General features: G+C 39.4%; 5 protein-coding genes across 9 annotated transcripts in view; 2 read left to right on the top strand and 3 right to left on the bottom strand.

The window, feature by feature from the left end:
• Positions 1-5913, bottom strand: part of LOC116730086 (UDP-glucuronosyltransferase 2B4-like) — a 30347-nt gene extending 24434 nt beyond the window's left edge. The window contains exon 1 of the mRNA XM_032579085.1: positions 5854-5913. The gene's annotated coding sequence lies outside the window, so the exon portion shown is untranslated. The remainder of the gene's footprint in view (positions 1-5853) is intronic.
• The window catches only part of LOC116730085 (UDP-glucuronosyltransferase 2B31-like), a 34502-nt gene extending 28588 nt beyond the window's left edge, over positions 1-5914 (bottom strand). Inside the window, exon 1 of the mRNA XM_032579083.1 lies at positions 5854-5914. The gene's annotated coding sequence lies outside the window, so the exon portion shown is untranslated. The remainder of the gene's footprint in view (positions 1-5853) is intronic.
• On the top strand, positions 560-8697 carry LOC116730092 (prosalusin-like). Of its 2 annotated transcripts, none has more exons than XM_032579093.1 (3): positions 560-979; positions 1583-1848; positions 7477-8697. In XM_032579093.1, exons 1-3 carry the CDS (start codon positions 835-837, stop codon positions 7675-7677), a joined length of 612 nt encoding a protein of 203 aa, XP_032434984.1. In that variant the 5' UTR covers positions 560-834; the 3' UTR covers positions 7678-8697. The 2 variants fall into 2 exon arrangements, with proteins under 2 accessions (XP_032434984.1, XP_032434985.1); XM_032579094.1 differs by lacking the exon at positions 7477-8697 and adding an exon at positions 5711-5854.
• Positions 2185-5967, bottom strand: LOC116730089 (UDP-glucuronosyltransferase 2A2-like). Of its 3 annotated transcripts, XR_004341257.1 has the most exons (4): positions 5854-5967; positions 4371-4475; positions 2449-4221; positions 2185-2391 (listed from the first exon to the last, which is right to left on the bottom strand). XR_004341257.1 is itself a non-coding variant. In XM_032579089.1 (3 exons), exon 3 carries the CDS (start codon positions 4205-4207, stop codon positions 2639-2641), a length of 1569 nt encoding a protein of 522 aa, XP_032434980.1. In that variant the 5' UTR covers positions 4208-4221; positions 4371-4475; positions 5854-5967; the 3' UTR covers positions 2185-2638. The 3 variants fall into 3 exon arrangements, 2 of the variants coding, with proteins under 2 accessions (XP_032434980.1, XP_032434981.1); XM_032579089.1 differs by having other exon boundaries at positions 2185-4221; XM_032579090.1 differs by lacking the exon at positions 4371-4475 and having other exon boundaries at positions 2185-4221.
• A 1571-nt stretch (positions 8698-10268) lies between the features above and the next one.
• On the top strand, positions 10269-15744 carry tor2a (torsin family 2, member A). Of its 2 annotated transcripts, none has more exons than XM_032579092.1 (5): positions 10269-11394; positions 12494-12759; positions 12920-13095; positions 13998-14125; positions 15205-15744. In XM_032579092.1, exons 1-5 carry the CDS (start codon positions 11265-11267, stop codon positions 15447-15449), a joined length of 945 nt encoding a protein of 314 aa, XP_032434983.1. In that variant the 5' UTR covers positions 10269-11264; the 3' UTR covers positions 15450-15744. The 2 variants fall into 2 exon arrangements, with proteins under 2 accessions (XP_032434983.1, XP_032434982.1); XM_032579091.1 differs by having other exon boundaries at positions 10272-11394; positions 12881-13095.
• The last annotated feature ends 1423 nt before the right edge of the window (positions 15745-17167 follow it).

Raw genomic sequence — 17167 nt, 5'->3', positions numbered from 1 at the left:
CGCAAGATGTTTCATGTTTTGTCAGAGAGTAACATGAAAAATAATTAAGAGAATAAATGGAAATATCCTTGATTGTTTGCACCCCATGAACAAAAACATCGCCACATAAATAAAACAATAAGAAAGTTAATATTCTGACTCCAAACCTTTGTTTAAAAGTAAAAGCAGCCATAACTTGTGCCTGTAGCAATGATTTATTTGTTAAATTGATATCTAAAAAATGTAAACACTAAATAAATCCTTGTTACAAATGGTATTATTGTATAAACCTAAACACCCCAGCACTCCTGGTCCGACTCCACATCCAATCGGACTTCTCTACAGAAGCTGCAGTCAACGACCCTTTTGTCAAATTAGCTAGAAAGAAAACATTTAAATTTATGAGTTTCAAAAGTTGAAAATGTACTAGAAAGAAAACGACATTTTGAATTCAATCTAAAAAATATTCCAGTTTTTTTTTTTTTTTCAACTTTAGGAAATCTTCTGAAACTTCCTCTTTTTAATTGATCTCATATTTTCGACTTCTTAAACTCATAAATTGCCTATGTTTACTATAAGATTTCTGAGATTAATCTCAAAATGTCTTTATTTAAATCACCGCTCCAGCCCCGTTTTCTGTCTATAATGGCCCAGAAATACCTTCACAGTTTTCTGTGAAAAATCAGCCGGACTGTGATCCTCCAACGTGTCCTGCTTCGCGTCGTTCTGGGATTTGTAGTCCCTTTAGTGACCACGTTCGGTACATCTGCATCACTTCCGGTTTCCTTAAAGAACTACAAGCGGCCCGGCGGTGCTCTGAGGAAAACAGCGGAGGTTTTCCGGTTGGGAACCAAAATGCTGGCCGTCCTGCCGGCGCTGCTGCTGCTGCTGCTGCTGCTGCTGCTGCTGCTCAGCTCCAGGTCGGCCTGCGGCGTCTTCCAGAAGCTTTACTGCAGCTTCTCAGACAGCTGCGACTGCGACTTCAAGCCCAACATCAGAGGTGAGTTCGGTCATGTTGTTTACAGCTAATGCTACATGCTAGCAGGCGGCTAACAGGATAACATTCAGCTCAGAAAGACTTACCGGTATGTTTTGGGTCGCCGTCATGTTCTGCTTCAGCTTAAATGTCTTTTTCTGACGGTCTCACATTTTCCGGATTCTGTAATGATCAGCTATGCTGGTCCTGCTGCAGGAAATCATCCCCACACCATAACACTTCCACCTCTATGCTTCACATTTAGTATGAGGCTCTTAGGTCCAGAATTTGTTTCATGTCAAACTTGTGCTCCGTTTTGGTGTCCAAAACTTATGGTGTAATTTATCGTTAAATAACATTTGTAATCGTGACAGGCCTATCTGGTAGTTTAAAATATTAACGTTTCATGTCGTTCCTAAATAAAAACCTGTGGCTTGAATTTGTATAAAAATAACACAATTCAGGCTGATAAGTTTTTATGTATTTGATGCTGCCTCTCAATCAGGACTCTTTTAAAAAACTTTTTTTTTATTTGAATATCATTTTTTTTTTATCCTGGTAAAATAAAGGTTATATAATAATAAATAGCAGCTTTAAGCATTAACTTGTTTGTGTTGTGATGAGAAGACTTGGAGTGGGACCTGTACAAGAATGTCTTCGGTCAGCACCTGGCCCAGGACCTGGTCGCAGAAGAGGTTTCCAGGTTCCTCCTCAATAAGAGCCCGGATCGGCCCCTGGTTCTGTCCTTCCACGGCTCCTCTGGGACCGGGAAGACGCTGGTCAGCACCATGCTGGGGAACCACCTGTACGGCTCGGCCATGAGCAGCCCCTTCGTCCACCAGTTCGTCCCCGCGTTCCACTTCCCTTCAGCCGAGCGCGTCGCTCAGTACCAGGTGAGTCGCTCTGAACCAAGGCTGCAGAACCGCCGTCAGAACCGCTCTGGGTTTTTCATTATAGTTTAGTTTTATTCCGTTGTGACTTTGTGTTTGTCTAATTCAGTTAGTTTTATTCCAGAATCTGCTGGTTTTGAAGCTGTGTTGCTCTGGTTGGCAGGCGGAGCTGAAGAACTGGGTGATGGAGACATTAACATAGGAATGAACAAATGAGAGTTTTTTGTTTTTATGTATATTTTAGCAAATTGGCAGCCGTGTTTTTAGAAAAGATTTTAGATTTTGTGGCTTCCAGATATTCTGGAAATTCACGCGTTTAAGCAGTCAGTCGACACTGTGTTTTCTACAATAGAAATGTAACTTTAATGCAACAGCAACAGTTTATTCATATCTTTATATGGATAAACATATCAGAATGTTTATCCATTTGTTTAATTGACTTACAGTGAAAAATCATTTCTCATTTTCACATATTTAAATCAGTGGTTTAGAATAATCATAAACAGGCAAAACACCTTCAACAACATTCAGAAATAAAAATTTTCCCTATTCAAAAACATGGAGTTCACCAAATTTTTCAATTATATACAGTTGTAGATGTACTTAACAAGATGGCATGTGACAAAAAGACTGAGGAAATACATGGCATAATTTTTTGACATTTCTTAATTTCATCAGTAAGTTGATAAATATATTACTGGAAATTTTGTACTTCAAGACACTGAAATCTAACATGCATGGTAACCAACTGCACTGTATGAAATACATTTGCTTCAGTTTGAAAACATTTTCATTATTCTTTTTTAGCTTTACTGCTATAAAACACTCTCTTCCAGAGAAATTTGACTACAGAAATAAAAACAGTTAAGAGCAGCAGAATAATTGTCAACAGAAATGCCAAAACATCAACAGAGTGGTACTGGATCATGGACATCTTGTAGGACTCAGTCCTCAGATGGGCCGCTCCTTTATGCCTCATGACAAACTCGATCCAGAACATGGCTCGATCCAGAGGTTTCATGGGCTGATCCCTGTGGAGGCTGGACAACTCCTTCATCTTCTCTCTGTATGAAGGCTCATAGAGAACCTCCTTCAGAGCCTTCAAGAAGACATCTTTATTTACAGTTCCATAGTCCAGGACTTTGGCCACCCCTCTTGATGCCATCTTGAAGAAGTTGTCTGGCTGATCAAACATGAGGGGCAAGCCAACCAAGGGAACGCCATGATAGATGGCCTCTTGCAATCCATTGGTGCCTCCATGAGCCACAAACACTTTGGTTTTGGGATGGCCAAGGAGGTCATTTTGGGGTAACCAGTCCAAGATTAGGGTATTGTTGCCAAGGGTGGATGGTTTCTTTCCTTTGTGCCTCCAGATCACCTTCTGGGGAAGCTCAGCAAAAGCAGCAGCAATGTCCTCAGCTATGTCCTCAGGGAGATTTTCTACCAATGTCCCCAATGTCATCACAATGACACCATGTTCTCCAGAACTCTGTACAAACTCCTCCAGTTGTTTGGGGAGAGGTTTGGAGGGTTTGCACTGGAATCCTGACATGTAGATGACGTTTGGCATTGTTGGTCGTGGAAACTCAAAGGTGAAGTCGTTTCTCATCAGCCAGATGTCGGCTGATTGAAACAGCTCCATGTAATGTACATCTTTGCCAAAGTGACGATGGACAAAGGGTTTGTAGTTTGGATCTGCGATGTACCAAATTTGGAGGCGTGTTAAGAAATAATAGAATACATTTTGGACCCTTTGGATGAATGTCATTCTATCAGGTAGTTCTGACCCAGGTATCGGGATATAAGACAGTGGGGAAGGTGCAATTGCGTAATGCCCTTCACCCTGAATTGTCCATCTGACGTTAAAAACAAGAGGGAGACCCAAACGGTGACCCAGAAGAACACCTCCACCAATTCCAGGGTCAGTTAGAACCAGGTCATATTTGGCATCACGGAGACTCTGCATAAGTTGGTTATTTTCAAAAACATCTTCAACCATCTGAAGTCCTTGCTTATGCAGCTCGTAAAACATTATCATGACATCATACTCTAGAGATATCCGAGTCCAGAAGGAAGCACCTTGGCGCCTCATGTTTAGAGTTCTTGTTACATATAGCTGAACGTTTTCTTTCTCAAAACCTGCAGTGTTAATGGTAATGGATTTATAGTGAGGAGAGTCTGGCTTGATGTACCAGGCATCTGATGGTCGCAAAACGGTGACCTCATGGCCTCTGGCGTGAAGCTCTTCTACGATGATGTTCATGTTGATCCAGTGACTTCCATCCCAAGGGAAGACCAAAACTTTCCCTCCATTTACCACGAATGGCAACACTGCCAAGGTCAGCAGGGTCAGTAGGTACATCTCAGAAATAGTTTCTGATGGGAGACACAGAGACATTAGATAGGACCCTCCTAAAAAAGGACTTATGATAAAAGTAATGATTAAAACACAAGAGACAGTGTTCTCCACATTAAGCTAATGGACGTATGCAGTAACAAGCAGTCTTCCTACATCCAGAACTAACCAGAGTTTCTGGTGAGTCTTTTGGGTCGGTGTATACTCCAGAGGTCTGTGTTGCTTAAATTTGCTTTCAGATGAAAATGCCAACATCCGGTGGGCACAGGTAATTCTATTTACTCAAAAAAGAGAAGAAAACAAGAACCAAGGAATAAAATAACAAAAAAGTGACAAAATTTTAGAAATGATTCTCTTCACTTAGCTATTTATTTAAATGTATTGTCACATTCCTTGTAGAGCTTTTGAAGCATTATGGGGAATTTTAATATTTAAGAAGACTTAAATTTCAGATTTATGGGAGTTAATTTAAGTTTATATTAAATTAAACTATAAGAGGCAAACATCACATATAGTATTAAAACCTTAAAAACTACATAAATTATTTGGGATACACAAAGGAAACTGTTCTGTAGATCCATTTTCAAGATATAAAGATATCCACCAGTTTTCATCTAAGTACTACTACATGCAGTTTGTTGCTTTTGATGGACCTCCGTATTTAAACATGGCAACTTGATGAGTATCAAATCAAGCTTAAAATTAACTCAAAGTTGATTATTTCATAGAGAAGCCATTTAACATCTTTCATGCATTCTATATAATCTGCATTAATATTCGGGCAACACTTGTACACTTACACAAATCTGCAAATTTGAGGTTTAGATGTGATGAATGTATAAACACTTGAATATGAATTCAAGCACCAACTTTATAGTTACTCAGGTGTAACAGTGAAGTCGGCTTAATATGAACATCCCACATGATGTTCCCCAAAATATAAATATGTATAATTATTAGTTTTTCATGGACATTATTTAAAAAAAACCCTCATCAATCTAATTGATTAATCACACACTATAAAACAATATTTACAGGTTTTATTTGTCATTTTTGGATACAGTGGTTAGAAATATTTGGAAACACATTAACAAGGTTTCTGCTTAAAACTGAGAAGCCATTTGTTTGTTAAAATGTTATGAAATATATTTGTTCTATTTGAGTTTGTTGTGAATGACGTAAACTCACAAAGGAACGAGGTAATTAGTCCAACGTTTAGAAACTACAGCGGCTGTAATGAGCCACAGCAAAGGGAAACAAAGGTAAAATAACCGAACAGGTGATCAACTAAAAACCACAAACAAACAACAAATATTGTATAAATCATGCAGAGATTAAGGTTTAGGAAGCTTCACAGCATGAAGTAAACAACAGGATCATATGGCTGAACATTCTGCAAACCAGAACCTGATTTCACTCAGGAATCTGTGCAGAAACATTTTCTAACTGAAATGTTCTTTACAATGAGCTTACGCAACACTTCATGCTCAATCTTGCTGTTTCATGCAGAAAACATCTGGAAATCACCGATCTGACTGAGTGAGACCACATCTACTCTGAGCTTATTTACAAAGAATCACAAGAAAACACAAAGCATCTGCACTGAAGCATCATCTTTCAGGGATTTCTCTCACTTTCATGGAAAAACTCACCGGGAGCGAAGCAGCCAGCAGATGTTTCTTGAACCAACCTGGACTCGCTGTCTGGAGTTGGAGGAGGTTGATTGATGTCTGGACTGAGCTAACGGGTTTGACGTTCAGCTTATGAAAGGTTTACACAATCTCAACCACAAGCTGAGGTTTGCACAAGAGCACTTCCTGTTCTAATGAAGAGCAGGAAGCCCTGTGGGTGAAGATTCAGGCGGCACAAAGTTACTGGAAAACACCATAAAACATTGATCAGCAACTCCAGAGTGCTACTGTCCTGCAGCTTTTGAACGCATCCCTGCTCCAAAGCACATGAATCAAACGGAGAGCTGCTGACATGAAAGTAAGACATAATAAAGACTTTTCATGCAGGTGTTGGAGCAGGAAAGTTGCAGTTTTTGTGTTTCCATCATAAATGTTTTGTTAATATTCCCCTAATGTAAAAAAAAAACACAAAAGCAGCTCATTCTAGCACCAAAACCTTTTATTAAAAAACGGGAGTTTTTCAAAATTGACATGTTTGAATTAAGTAAATTTATTTTTGAAACGTCAAATTGTGCAATTATATAGTTAATAGAAACATAACTAGCAGCACTTGAGAACTGGCGATACAGATGTCTTCTTCTTTTGTTTCTTCTCTTACGTTTTTCTACTCATTGAGTCTCATTGGAGACGTCAAACAGTAAATATTTTAACTCCAGCTTTTACTCATATTAAAACAATTTCTGGTGGCTGAACTTAGATGATTAAATCTAAACTTTAGCACAAACATGTTTCGTTTCTAGGATTACATATTTGCAGGATTCATAAAAAACTTTTTACTTGTGTGGGATTAAAGACGCAGCACAACCTCACAGACACTCAGTGCAGCAAATAAAAGACGGTGGAAGCATAAATTCAGGTGAAGCTCTGTGTGAAGATGCTTGTCTGGGCCTGTTGAAGATATGTGTTAACGTAACAGTGGAGAAAAAAATCTGATCAGCAGTGACTCTTAATGGTGAGCAAAGGTGCGGCTGCAATAATCAATAATGAATGAGACGGTGTGTGTGTGTGTGTGTGTGTGTGTGTGGGTGTGTGTGTGTGTGTGTGTGTGTGTGTGTGTGCCACGCGCCGCCAAAAGTCCTCTTTGTCCTAATAAATAGTGCTGACAGTATTTAGATGAAACTAAAGGACTTTATGGTTTAATAAGAACAAACATCTGTCTGAAGGAACATTGTCTGCTTCAGACTAACTTAGCTAACTTATTGTGCTGTAAATGTAATCTGTTATAATAATAAAACTACTCAATCAGCAGGATACTAAACATAACTAGAGCTGAAAGCAGCTGGAGCTGCTGCATGGACAGCAGCTGAGACTGGACCTGCTGGAGAGGCCAGCATCCAACCAGACATCCAACCAGACATCCAACAAACCAAACAACCATCCATCCATCCAGTCGTCCATTTTGATCAACATTGTCATTGTGGGTTTAAAAAACTTAAAAACCTTCTAAATCCTAAAACTTCTTATACTTTGTGAATATTTTTCCATATTTGAGAATTATGAAGAATCCAGAGGAATAAAGATTTTCCTTTGCATAACCGTTTCAGTTACTTCCCAGTTCTGATCAGGTGTCATGTGTTGCTGCAGGTTTCAGACCATGGCCACCATGTTGGCCGTCAACGTGTTGGGATGCACGGGATCGACGGAGGAGCGGGCCGCCCTGCTGCACAAAGTCATCCAGATCGCAGCCGAGCTGAAGACCACCACAGGCGACATGTTCGGCTTCGCCGCCGTCATGAGAGCGCTGGAGCTGCCGCAGGTGAGAGGAACGGGCCGGATCAGCATTAATGCTGCGGTTTGCTAACCTTTACTGATGGACAGCTGGGATGGATGGAGCTGTGGAGTGTTTACCTCTTACACACAGAGAATAAAACACAATGAGCTGAACTCTGACCTGGTTATCTCTGGCTGTAAAGGTACAAAGATTGCTGTTATAATTAAACTAGCTGCTGTTATTTATGTCAAAGTTGGAGCTTTAGTTTGGAAAGCCAGACAATAGTGTAAATGTGCCACATGTGATCCTTAATTTGACTCTTTCTTGCCAAAAATGAAGATACATTTTAAAACTAAACACAGCATCTTTGTTGTTAAAGCAGCAGGAAGAGAGGAGAGCAGAAGGTGATCAATTTTCCACCATGAATCCATCAAACTGCTGCTTTTTTTCCTGTCTGAGGCCAAATTCACTCAGCAGCTGATTTTTTTTTTTCATGCAAGAAAATCCCAATTTATTGGTATTTTCCATTCCCAATATGATATTACTGGATATGACTCAGTCATATCCAGTTCCGTTACTGGATATTACTGAGTTATATCCAATAATAGGACTGGATATGACTCAGTTCCAAATAATGGAACTGAGTCATATCTGGTGTTTTCAAAGCGTCTGCGGTCTGAACCGTCATGTCGCATTTTACCCGACTTTTACATCATTGCCACGAGGCATGTGTCATAATTCTGCACCAGAATAAGCCAGGCAATAAAACTGGATGTAAGAAACGGCTGAAAATTAGAATAATGAGATTGTGAATGCAGTCTGTCAGTGAACGCATCACATCCCAACCCCAGCACTCCTGGTCCGACTCCACATCCAATCGGACTTCTCTACAGCAGCTGCAGTCAACGACCCGTTGCTGTTCGCTGGGTTTCCTTTTATCAGCTTCCTTCATCTGGTTTCGATGCTGTCGGCTCCAAATAACTTTAAAATGTATCCTTAGACAGCGGCAGCCATTTTTCCACACAGAAGTCTGATTTCAGTTGCAATTAATTTTAGAATGAACAACCATGCAAAAAAAAATTGAATTTCCACAAGACCCAGGACATGCTGGAGGGACTATGTCTCTCGGCTGGCCTGGGAACGCCTCGGGATTCCCCCGGAAGAGCTAGAAGAAGTGGCCGGGGAGGGAAGTCTGGGCCTCACTTCTGAAGCTGCTACCCCCGCGACCCGACCTCGGATAAGCGGAAGAAGATGGATGGATGGATGGATGGATGGATGGATGGATGGATGGAAGGATGATATATCTTTGTAATTTATTGCATAAATCTGAAAAATCAAAATGAATGAATTAAATCAAAAATATAAATGTTAAACCAAAATTCATCGTTGTAACCAATCAGAAAATTAAACTGCAGTGACCACAGTTCATCCAAAGGGGGCAGCGCTGTGCCAGTTTAGCTCTGCAAACATTGCAGAACTGAACAAATTTATCCAGAAACATCTTTAAGTCCGCATAGAAACTTTACATAGAAACCTTAAGAATATATTTAGAGGGTTTATCAGCAAAAAACTTGTTTTGGGGGTTAAATACACTTTAAATGTGACAGATTATACAGTTGCTGCATGGAAGCATTTTTATCTGAGCCTCACTGACGTAAACATGAAGGAAGGAGAATGAATGCATGATAAAAGTTTATTAAGGTTTACAGCACAAATTATCTTTAAATTTACATTTTTATTGAAAGGAAATGTGATATAAGTTTTGTTTTTTTGTGTTTTCTAACATATATTTGGGGTTTAACGTTGAAAAACTCCAACTAAGACACTTAATCCTGTCATTTGTGAGGTGAAACTGTTCTTTTATCCTTTTATCATCCACCGGTACCAGATAATAAGAGTCCAGGACTTCAGACTGTGCAGCAGCCTGTAAACACAATGTTTGTGTGAAATGTGTAGAACTGCAGAATAAAGGAGGTCCAGTTCCCGGTTCTGTTGGGGCTACAGGAAGCTAATGCTGAACCTTTGTCTGCAGTGTAGAAATGCTTTTGTCTGCCTGAAGGCTGGACCTTCATTACATATTGGACCAAACAATGTCTCTCCATCTTCACTATTAATTTTATTAATAAATGGTGAGTCGATTGAAGTAGAATCAGTTTGAGGGAACAACTTCTGACAGCAATAATTCAAATGTTCAGAGAACTTATTTAATCCTACAGTTAATATTTATCTGTATAGTGTTATAACTGTGAATAAATAACATTTTCCTCTCTGAAAATTGACTTTATTAAAACAGTTTCCTGTGTTATTTTTTCTCCAACTTTATTATGGATGTTAAAGGTTTTAATAAACATACTCCGAAGATCACTGGGTTATTTTTAGTGTGCTGCTCTAAAATGCTGCTGCCAGTTTACAAAAAGATGAAAATCTTTGTCTTGTTTGCTTTTGCAGGAATTTAAAAAATAAACATTTCACTAGTTTGAAAATAGCGCCATCTGCTGTTCGAAAATACATTTTCTATCACATTCTGTCTGTTATTTTTATACAATACAGTAATACGATTTGTAACAAGGATTTATTTAGTGTTTACATTTTTTAGATATAAATTTAACAAATAAATCATTGCTACAGGCAGAAGTTATGGCTGCTTTTACTTTTAAACAAAGGTTTGGAGTCAGAATATTAACTTTCTTATTGTTTTATTTATGTGGCGATGTTTTTGTTCATGGGGTGCAAACAATCAAGGATATTTCCATTTATTCTTTTAATTATTTTTCATGTTACTCTCGGACAAAACATGAAACATCTTGCGATGTGTTGAGATCTTATTAATCCCAGTTTCTTGGTCAATTGGGAGAAAGTTCCCAGGAATGTTTGCTGATTAAGTCACACAAAACTCTTAATATTTCTATTAAAATGATCAAAATAAAAAACCGAAAAGCAAAGAAAAATCTCTACAAGGTTTAGTGTGTAGATTTTATTGATGGGCTGAGTTGTAGCAAAAAAACTAAACAAATACAACCAAAACCATGAGCAGCTCTTCTGCTTTACTTCCAATGAGCTTAAAGGTGGAATTAAAGTTTGGATTATTGGAAAGAAGAAACGTACGATGGCGTATCAGTGCCATGTAGAAAGGAAAAAAGAAGCATATTTTTGCCAAAAAACTCAAAATATAAGAAATTAGCTAGAAAAAAAAACGTTGAAATTTATGAGTTTCAAAAGTTGAAAATGTACTAGAAAGAGAACGACATTTTGAATTCAATCTAAAAAATATTCCAATTTTTTTTTTTTTCAACTTTAGGAAATCTTCTTAAACTTCCTCTTTCTTTTTAATTGATCTCATATTTTCGACTTCTTAAACTCATAAATTGCCTATTTTTACTATAAGATTTCTGAGATTAATCTCAAAATGTCTTTATTTAAATCACCGCTCCAGCCCCGTTTTCTGTCTATAATGGCCCAGAAATACCTTCACAGTTTTCTGTGAAAAATCAGCCGGACTGTGATCCTCCAACGTGTCCTGCTTCGCGTCGTTCTGGGATTTGTAGTCCCTTTAGTGACCACGTTCGGTACATCTGCATCACTTCCGGTTTCCTTAAAGAACTACAAGCGGCCCGGCGGTGCTCTGAGGAAAACAGCGGAGGTTTTCCGGTTGGGAACCAAAATGCTGGCCGTCCTGCCGGCGCTGCTGCTGCTGCTGCTGCTCAGCTCCAGGTCGGCCTGCGGCGTCTTCCAGAAGCTTTACTGCAGCTTCTCAGACAGCTGCGACTGCGACTTCAAGCCCAACATCAGAGGTGAGTTCGGTCATGTTGTTTACAGCTAATGCTACATGCTAGCAGGCGGCTAACAGGATAACATTCAGCTCAGAAAGACTTACCGGTATGTTTTGGGTCGCCTTCATGTTCTGCTTCAGCTTAAATGTCTTTTTCTGACGGTCTCACATTTTCCGGATTCTGTAACGATCAGCTATGCTGGTCCTGCTGCAGGAAATCATCCCCACACCATAACACTTCCACCTCTATGCTTCACATTTAGTATGAGGCTCTTAGGTCCAGAATTTGTTTCATGTCAAACTTGTGCTCCGTTCAGGTGTCCAAATATTTTCATATTCCAGAAGTCCAGATCTTAGAAAACAATAGTTTAACATTTGCTGTTTCTGATCTAGCATACAATGTTTGAAAACTTCTTTTATCATCTTCTGGTCTGCTCTCAGGGTGAACTTGCTTGGATTGTTGTTCTGAGTGTTTTCCTCCTTTACAGAGGAAAGATTGATGTCAGATTCTTCTGAGACCTGTTTGAATATCTTACCGGACTTGAAAACATGAACTATATTTGGTTTATGCAAAAAATGTCTAGTTTTCTTTGGGTTTAGTCAGTCTAAAACTTCAGCAGCAGTTTATCATTGAACGTCAGTTTTTAACAGCACAGAAGGTGTAAACTTTGAGAAAAATGTGACTTTTGTCAGTCTAAAAGGATCCTGGGATCCTGGGCGACCCACAAAACGTCTGGACTGAGGGAAACCGCCTCCAGGTTTTCTCGTGCAAATGGTCTCAAAACATTATTATTATTATTATTATTATTATTATTTATCGCGATAACTTATGGTATAATTTATCGTTAAATAACATTTGTAATCGTGACAGGCCTATCTGGTAGTTTAAAATATTAACGTTTCATGTCGTTCCTAAATAAAAACCTGTGGCTTGAATTTGTATAAAAATAACACAATTCAGGCCGATAAGTTTTTATGTATTTGATGCTGCCTCTCAATCAGGACTCCTTTAAAAAACTTTTTTTTTATTTGAATGTCATTTTTTTATCCTGGTAAAATAAAGGTTAAATAATAATAAATACCAGCTTTAAGCATTAACTTGTTTGTGTTGTGATGAAAAGACTTGGAGTGGGACCTGTACAAGAATGTCTTCGGTCAGCACCTGGCCCAGGACCTGGTCGCAGAAGAGGTTTCCAGGTTCCTCCTCAATAAGAGCCCGGATCGGCCCCTGGTTCTGTCCTTCCACGGCTCCTCTGGGACCGGGAAGACGCTGGTCAGCACCATGCTGGGGAACCACCTGTACGGCTCGGCCATGAGCAGCCCCTTCGTCCACCAGTTCGTCCCCGCGCTCCACTTCCCTTCAGCCGAGCGCGTCGCTCAGTACCAGGTGAGTCGCTCTGAACCAAGGCTGCAGAACCGCCGTCAGAACCGCTCTGGGTTTTTCATTATAGTTTAGTTTTATTCCGTTGTGACTTTGTGTTTGTCTAATTCAGTTAGTTTTATTCCAGAATCTGCTGGTTTTGAAGCTGTGTTGCTCTGGTTGGCAGGCGGAGCTGAAGAACTGGGTGAAGGGAAACCTGACGGCCTGCTCGCGCTCCGTCTTCATTTTTGATGAGATGGAGAAGATGCCTGTAGGCCTGATCGACGTCCTGGAGCCGTTCCTGGGTCCGTCCCACGTTGTGTTTCGCACCAACTACAGGAAGGCCATCTACGTCTTCATAAGGTAGCCTGGACACCAGACACACAACCACTCATCTAAAAATTACACAAATTGGAATCATGAAAATAAATTAGCCTAATGGAATCACGCCCATTTTTTAAAAAACTTGAGTTTTTCGATTAATAAGTTTTGCTGCTAGGATGAGGTGATTTTTCACAACAACCAGATGTTACTACTGGTGGAAACTATGAAGAAGAAGACAGGAAGTAGTTAGAGGATGATAGTGCTTCATGTTTTTTTTTATGACTTATCACATGAACAAACTTATTCATTTGATGTTATTTACGTTTCTATAACAGAAACGTAAATATGCTTCTATGTAATAGAAAGACAACAATTGCTGTATAGTGGGTTTTTTTTAATGTTGGCAGAATATTGATGAAGTTTTGTTTCTTTTTCTTCTTGGTTTGCCTTTCACCATCCCAGGGTAAAGTACATCTATGATGTTTTCCATCATAGATAGAAAAACAGGAAATTTCTGCCAAAAAAATGAGATTAATCACAGAGATTTGTAAGAAAAAACTTGGAAATTTCTGTTTGAAGTCAAAAATTTGCTAGAAAAGACAGAAATGTCCTTGTTCCTCGAGTCTTTTGGTGGAAAATTTCTCCTCCTTTTTTTCTACCTGCGGCGGCCCGATACTCCGTGGTATTGTTGGTTCCCGGTGTGGCCGTCTTCCTGACCTTCTCGTCTCCAGCTGTTTGTCACCTTTTCCTTGATGATTCCACCTGAGAGTCTGTCGTTGTTCAGCCGTTTGTTTAGTGTGTGTCCGACCCAGCGCCGTCTCTGCTCCTGATTTCTGCCTCTGTTGACAGCTGGCCGGTTCTTTCCTTTGGGTTCATGTTACTGTCGTCATGGAAACGCAGCTGCTGTAAAACTCTGTCTCCTGGTTTCTGTTTGTCTGCAGCACCGCGGGACAGGAGGCGATACACCAGCTGGTTCTGGAGAACCGGCGGGCTGGACGGGACAGAGACGAGATCAAACCGTCCGACCTGCAGGAAGTCGTCCAGCAATCGGTTTACAGCAACAAAACCAGTAAGAGACGGCCCATCAGATCACTGGTTTCTGAAGATTTAGTTTAGGAAAATCTGTATTGTTTTTCCACCAATCCTCTCTCTGGGTTTCCAAAGTCCAGAGTGATGTCATCACTCCCACGGCGGCCATCTTGTTTTACAGCTTCTGTTTATTTGGACTTTGAATTCAGGTCAACTTACAGAAGGAAAAACAGTTTCTGATAATATTTTCTGTCATTTGTAATTTCCTTTTAAGAAAAGAAAGCTAGAGAGGGAAAAAAATATTAAATTGGAAATTAAATTTAGTATAAAAAATTCACAGATGTTATTTTTAAGCCGTATTGTTCTGATATTGTGATCATCTCTATGGAAACCAGCAGCAGAAACCAGATTTTCTGCTTTTTTTATGATTTCACAAAATTCGGTTTTTACTACTGAAAAGTTAAATCAAACTGAGAAACTGGTGCATTACTGAACATGGATAATTCATAAGTTATTACCTACAGAGATTTGAATGTTCCAGTTATTAGATTTACCATTTGGCTTCTTCTGCTGCAGAATTATGACCCATAATGTCTCATATCAACCACATGTGACATTCACACTGCAGACTCTCTGAAAACTGTCCGATATGACTTAGTTCCACATATGGAAGTGGCACAAACTGGATTTGGTTTTTTTTGGTTCATCATAATTGAGATGTTCAGACTGCCATGAAAAAGTCAGATGTATTTCATATTTGGGTAAAATAATTTGTCTGCTGTGTGAACGGAGAAAACCTGGAGTTGTTTTTATTCGCCTCTATTTTAATAAATATATTTTGTTTATGTATTTGAAATGTTCCGATCAGGGCCAAGGGTTGATCCACGCCTTCTGCACCTTTTTCCTTCCACTAAACTTTCCATCAATATATTTTGATACAACACTTTAACAGGCAGCTTCTTCACTGAAGTCATGACGATTAATGGCTGTTCAGAGCTGAACATGTTCATATCAACATGTCTGTGTTGGTTTTTCTGATATCAGAATGACTCAGGATTTTTCCTGACTGATCGTCTCTGCAGTGAATCCAGTCCTGAACCCGTCTCTCTCTCTCCCCAGGTGGGCTCTACCTGTCCAGCATCGTCCAGCAGAATCTCATCACTCGCTTCGTCCCCTTCCTGCCGCTGACCCGGACCCACGTGGAGCGCTGCGTCCGCGCCCAGCTCTGCCAGCGCGGCAGCTGTAACCGTGACGACGTGGTGGAGGCGGTGGGAGGAGACATGACCTATGACCCCGCAGAGGGACACTACTTCTCCACCACGGGATGCAAGGCGGTCGCTGCGAAGATCAGCTTCTTCCTGTGAGCCCCAGCCGGACGGTTCTGGTTCCACTGGGAGGAAAACGCCTCCGATCCGCTTTCAGGACGCAGGATTTGAACCGACGACCCGATGCTCATGGGTAACCGGAGGGAAAAATGTGAAGGCAGAAAGCAGCAGGAGGAAACAAACCGCAGCAGCAGAGTTTGGTGGCTGCTGCCTCTTCTGGGTCTGAACCAGGAATCCTGTCTACCATGGAGATGACAGACAGAAAAACTCTGAAGTTTACAGATTCATCCAAGAAATTTCTGAGCTCCAAAAGTGAAAAATTCAAAAATCTGAAATTTCGGGCGTGCCGTGGTGGCGTAGTGGTTAGCGCAACCCGTATTTGGAGGCCTTGAGTCCTCGACGCGGCCGTCGCGGGTTCGACTCCCGGACCCGACGATATTTGCCGCATGTCTTCCCCCCTCTCCTTTCCTGTTTCCTGTCAGCCTACTGTCATATAAGGGACACTAGAGCCGACAAAAAGACCCCCTGGAGGGGTAATAAAAAAAAAAAAAAATTCTGAAATTTTAACATTGATCTCATAAATTTTCTATAGAAAATCTGGAAATTTCTCACTTTGAAAAGTCAGGAATTTGTTGGAAAAAATGTTTAGATTAACCTCTGAAATCTTCTAGAGAAAAACTGAAATTTCTGAACTCCAAAAGTCAAACATTTGCTAGAAAAAAATCAAATGTTGAGATCTCAGATTATTTATAAGAAACTTGGACATTTCTGAGTGTCAAAGGTCAAACATTTTTTACTTTTCAAGCTCAGAATCTTCTAGAAAATTTTTTAAATTAATGTCAAAAAGTCTGAATTTTTTGGCAGAAATTTACTCTTCTTTTTTTTCCCTAAATCGTACTTCTACCATGGACCAAACCTTAGACGACTTTTAAAACCTACAGCTTTTAAAAAAGGCTGCAGCTGCTTCAGGTCATCAACTTATTTTCTTTAAATTATTTTTGCTCTGGAAAATCATCCGTCAGTTTTCAGACGCTTCACAGGGTTCAGTGAAGATTTTTGATTTCTTTGCAGGAACAAAGACTCTGACTTTATTTTATAAGTTATTATTTAAGGGAAAGGGATCAGAGATTTAATGAAACTGTTTTAATTTCAAGATGTTTAAACCATAAAACGGTTTTTCAGCTCAGATTTTCACTGATGTGAAGTGAAATATTGTATTAAGATGGAGGGAAACTAATGAGCTGAATATATCCAGATGAAGAAATGTCAAAGCTGATGAAGTGATACGGAGTATTAGGGCCGTCGTATATAATAATAATAATAATAATAATAATAATTGCCCATGAAGGAGTACATTCCAACAAACATTGTTTAGATTAGTTTCTCATACTAACAAGAAAAAACTTGGAAATTGTCTCATGTCACAAAGTAATAAGTTTGAAAAAATAACAATTTTCCATTATTAAAATCATAAATTTACAATGTAAAAGTGAAGATGTTGTCTGAGTTTATAAAATCAGACATTTCTGACAGAAAATGACAAAGGTTTTGATTGAAAAGATTTTTTTCTAATTTTATGACTTTTTTCTTTTACAAATTTCTAACTTTCCAAAGTCAGAAAATATCCAACTTATGTTAAATTTAAATTAAAATTAAAATTTATGTCTTTAATCGTGGAAAATTGACCATTTCTTAGTTGAGATTTATGAATTTCTGACATCAGACAGTTACCATGTTTTTTATGATAATGGGAAGTT

Source organism: Xiphophorus hellerii, chromosome 12 (genome assembly GCF_003331165.1).
Source record: "Xiphophorus hellerii strain 12219 chromosome 12, Xiphophorus_hellerii-4.1, whole genome shotgun sequence".
NCBI lineage: Eukaryota > Metazoa > Chordata > Actinopteri > Cyprinodontiformes > Poeciliidae > Xiphophorus > Xiphophorus hellerii.
The sequence above is the reverse complement of the archived record's forward strand: the minus strand, read 5'-3'. Positions and strand labels throughout refer to the sequence as shown.

Excerpts from the sequence above, each read along its gene's own strand:
- LOC116730089 (XM_032579089.1), bottom strand. The coding sequence starts at position 4,207 with ATGTACCTACTGACCCTGCTGACCTTGGCAGTGTTGCCATTCGTGGTA.
- tor2a (XM_032579091.1), top strand. The coding sequence starts at position 11,265 with ATGCTGGCCGTCCTGCCGGCGCTGCTGCTGCTGCTGCTGCTCAGCTCC. Across the intron at positions 11,395-12,493 it reads CTTCAAGCCCAACATCAGAG|ACTTGGAGTGGGACCTGTAC; the intron begins GTGAGTTCGGTC and ends TGTGATGAAAAG. Across the intron at positions 12,760-12,880 it reads AGCGCGTCGCTCAGTACCAG|AATCTGCTGGTTTTGAAGCT; the intron begins GTGAGTCGCTCT and ends GTTTTATTCCAG.
- LOC116730092 (XM_032579093.1), top strand. The coding sequence starts at position 835 with ATGCTGGCCGTCCTGCCGGCGCTGCTGCTGCTGCTGCTGCTGCTGCTG. Across the intron at positions 980-1,582 it reads CTTCAAGCCCAACATCAGAG|ACTTGGAGTGGGACCTGTAC; the intron begins GTGAGTTCGGTC and ends TGTGATGAGAAG. Across the intron at positions 1,849-7,476 it reads AGCGCGTCGCTCAGTACCAG|GTTTCAGACCATGGCCACCA; the intron begins GTGAGTCGCTCT and ends GTGTTGCTGCAG.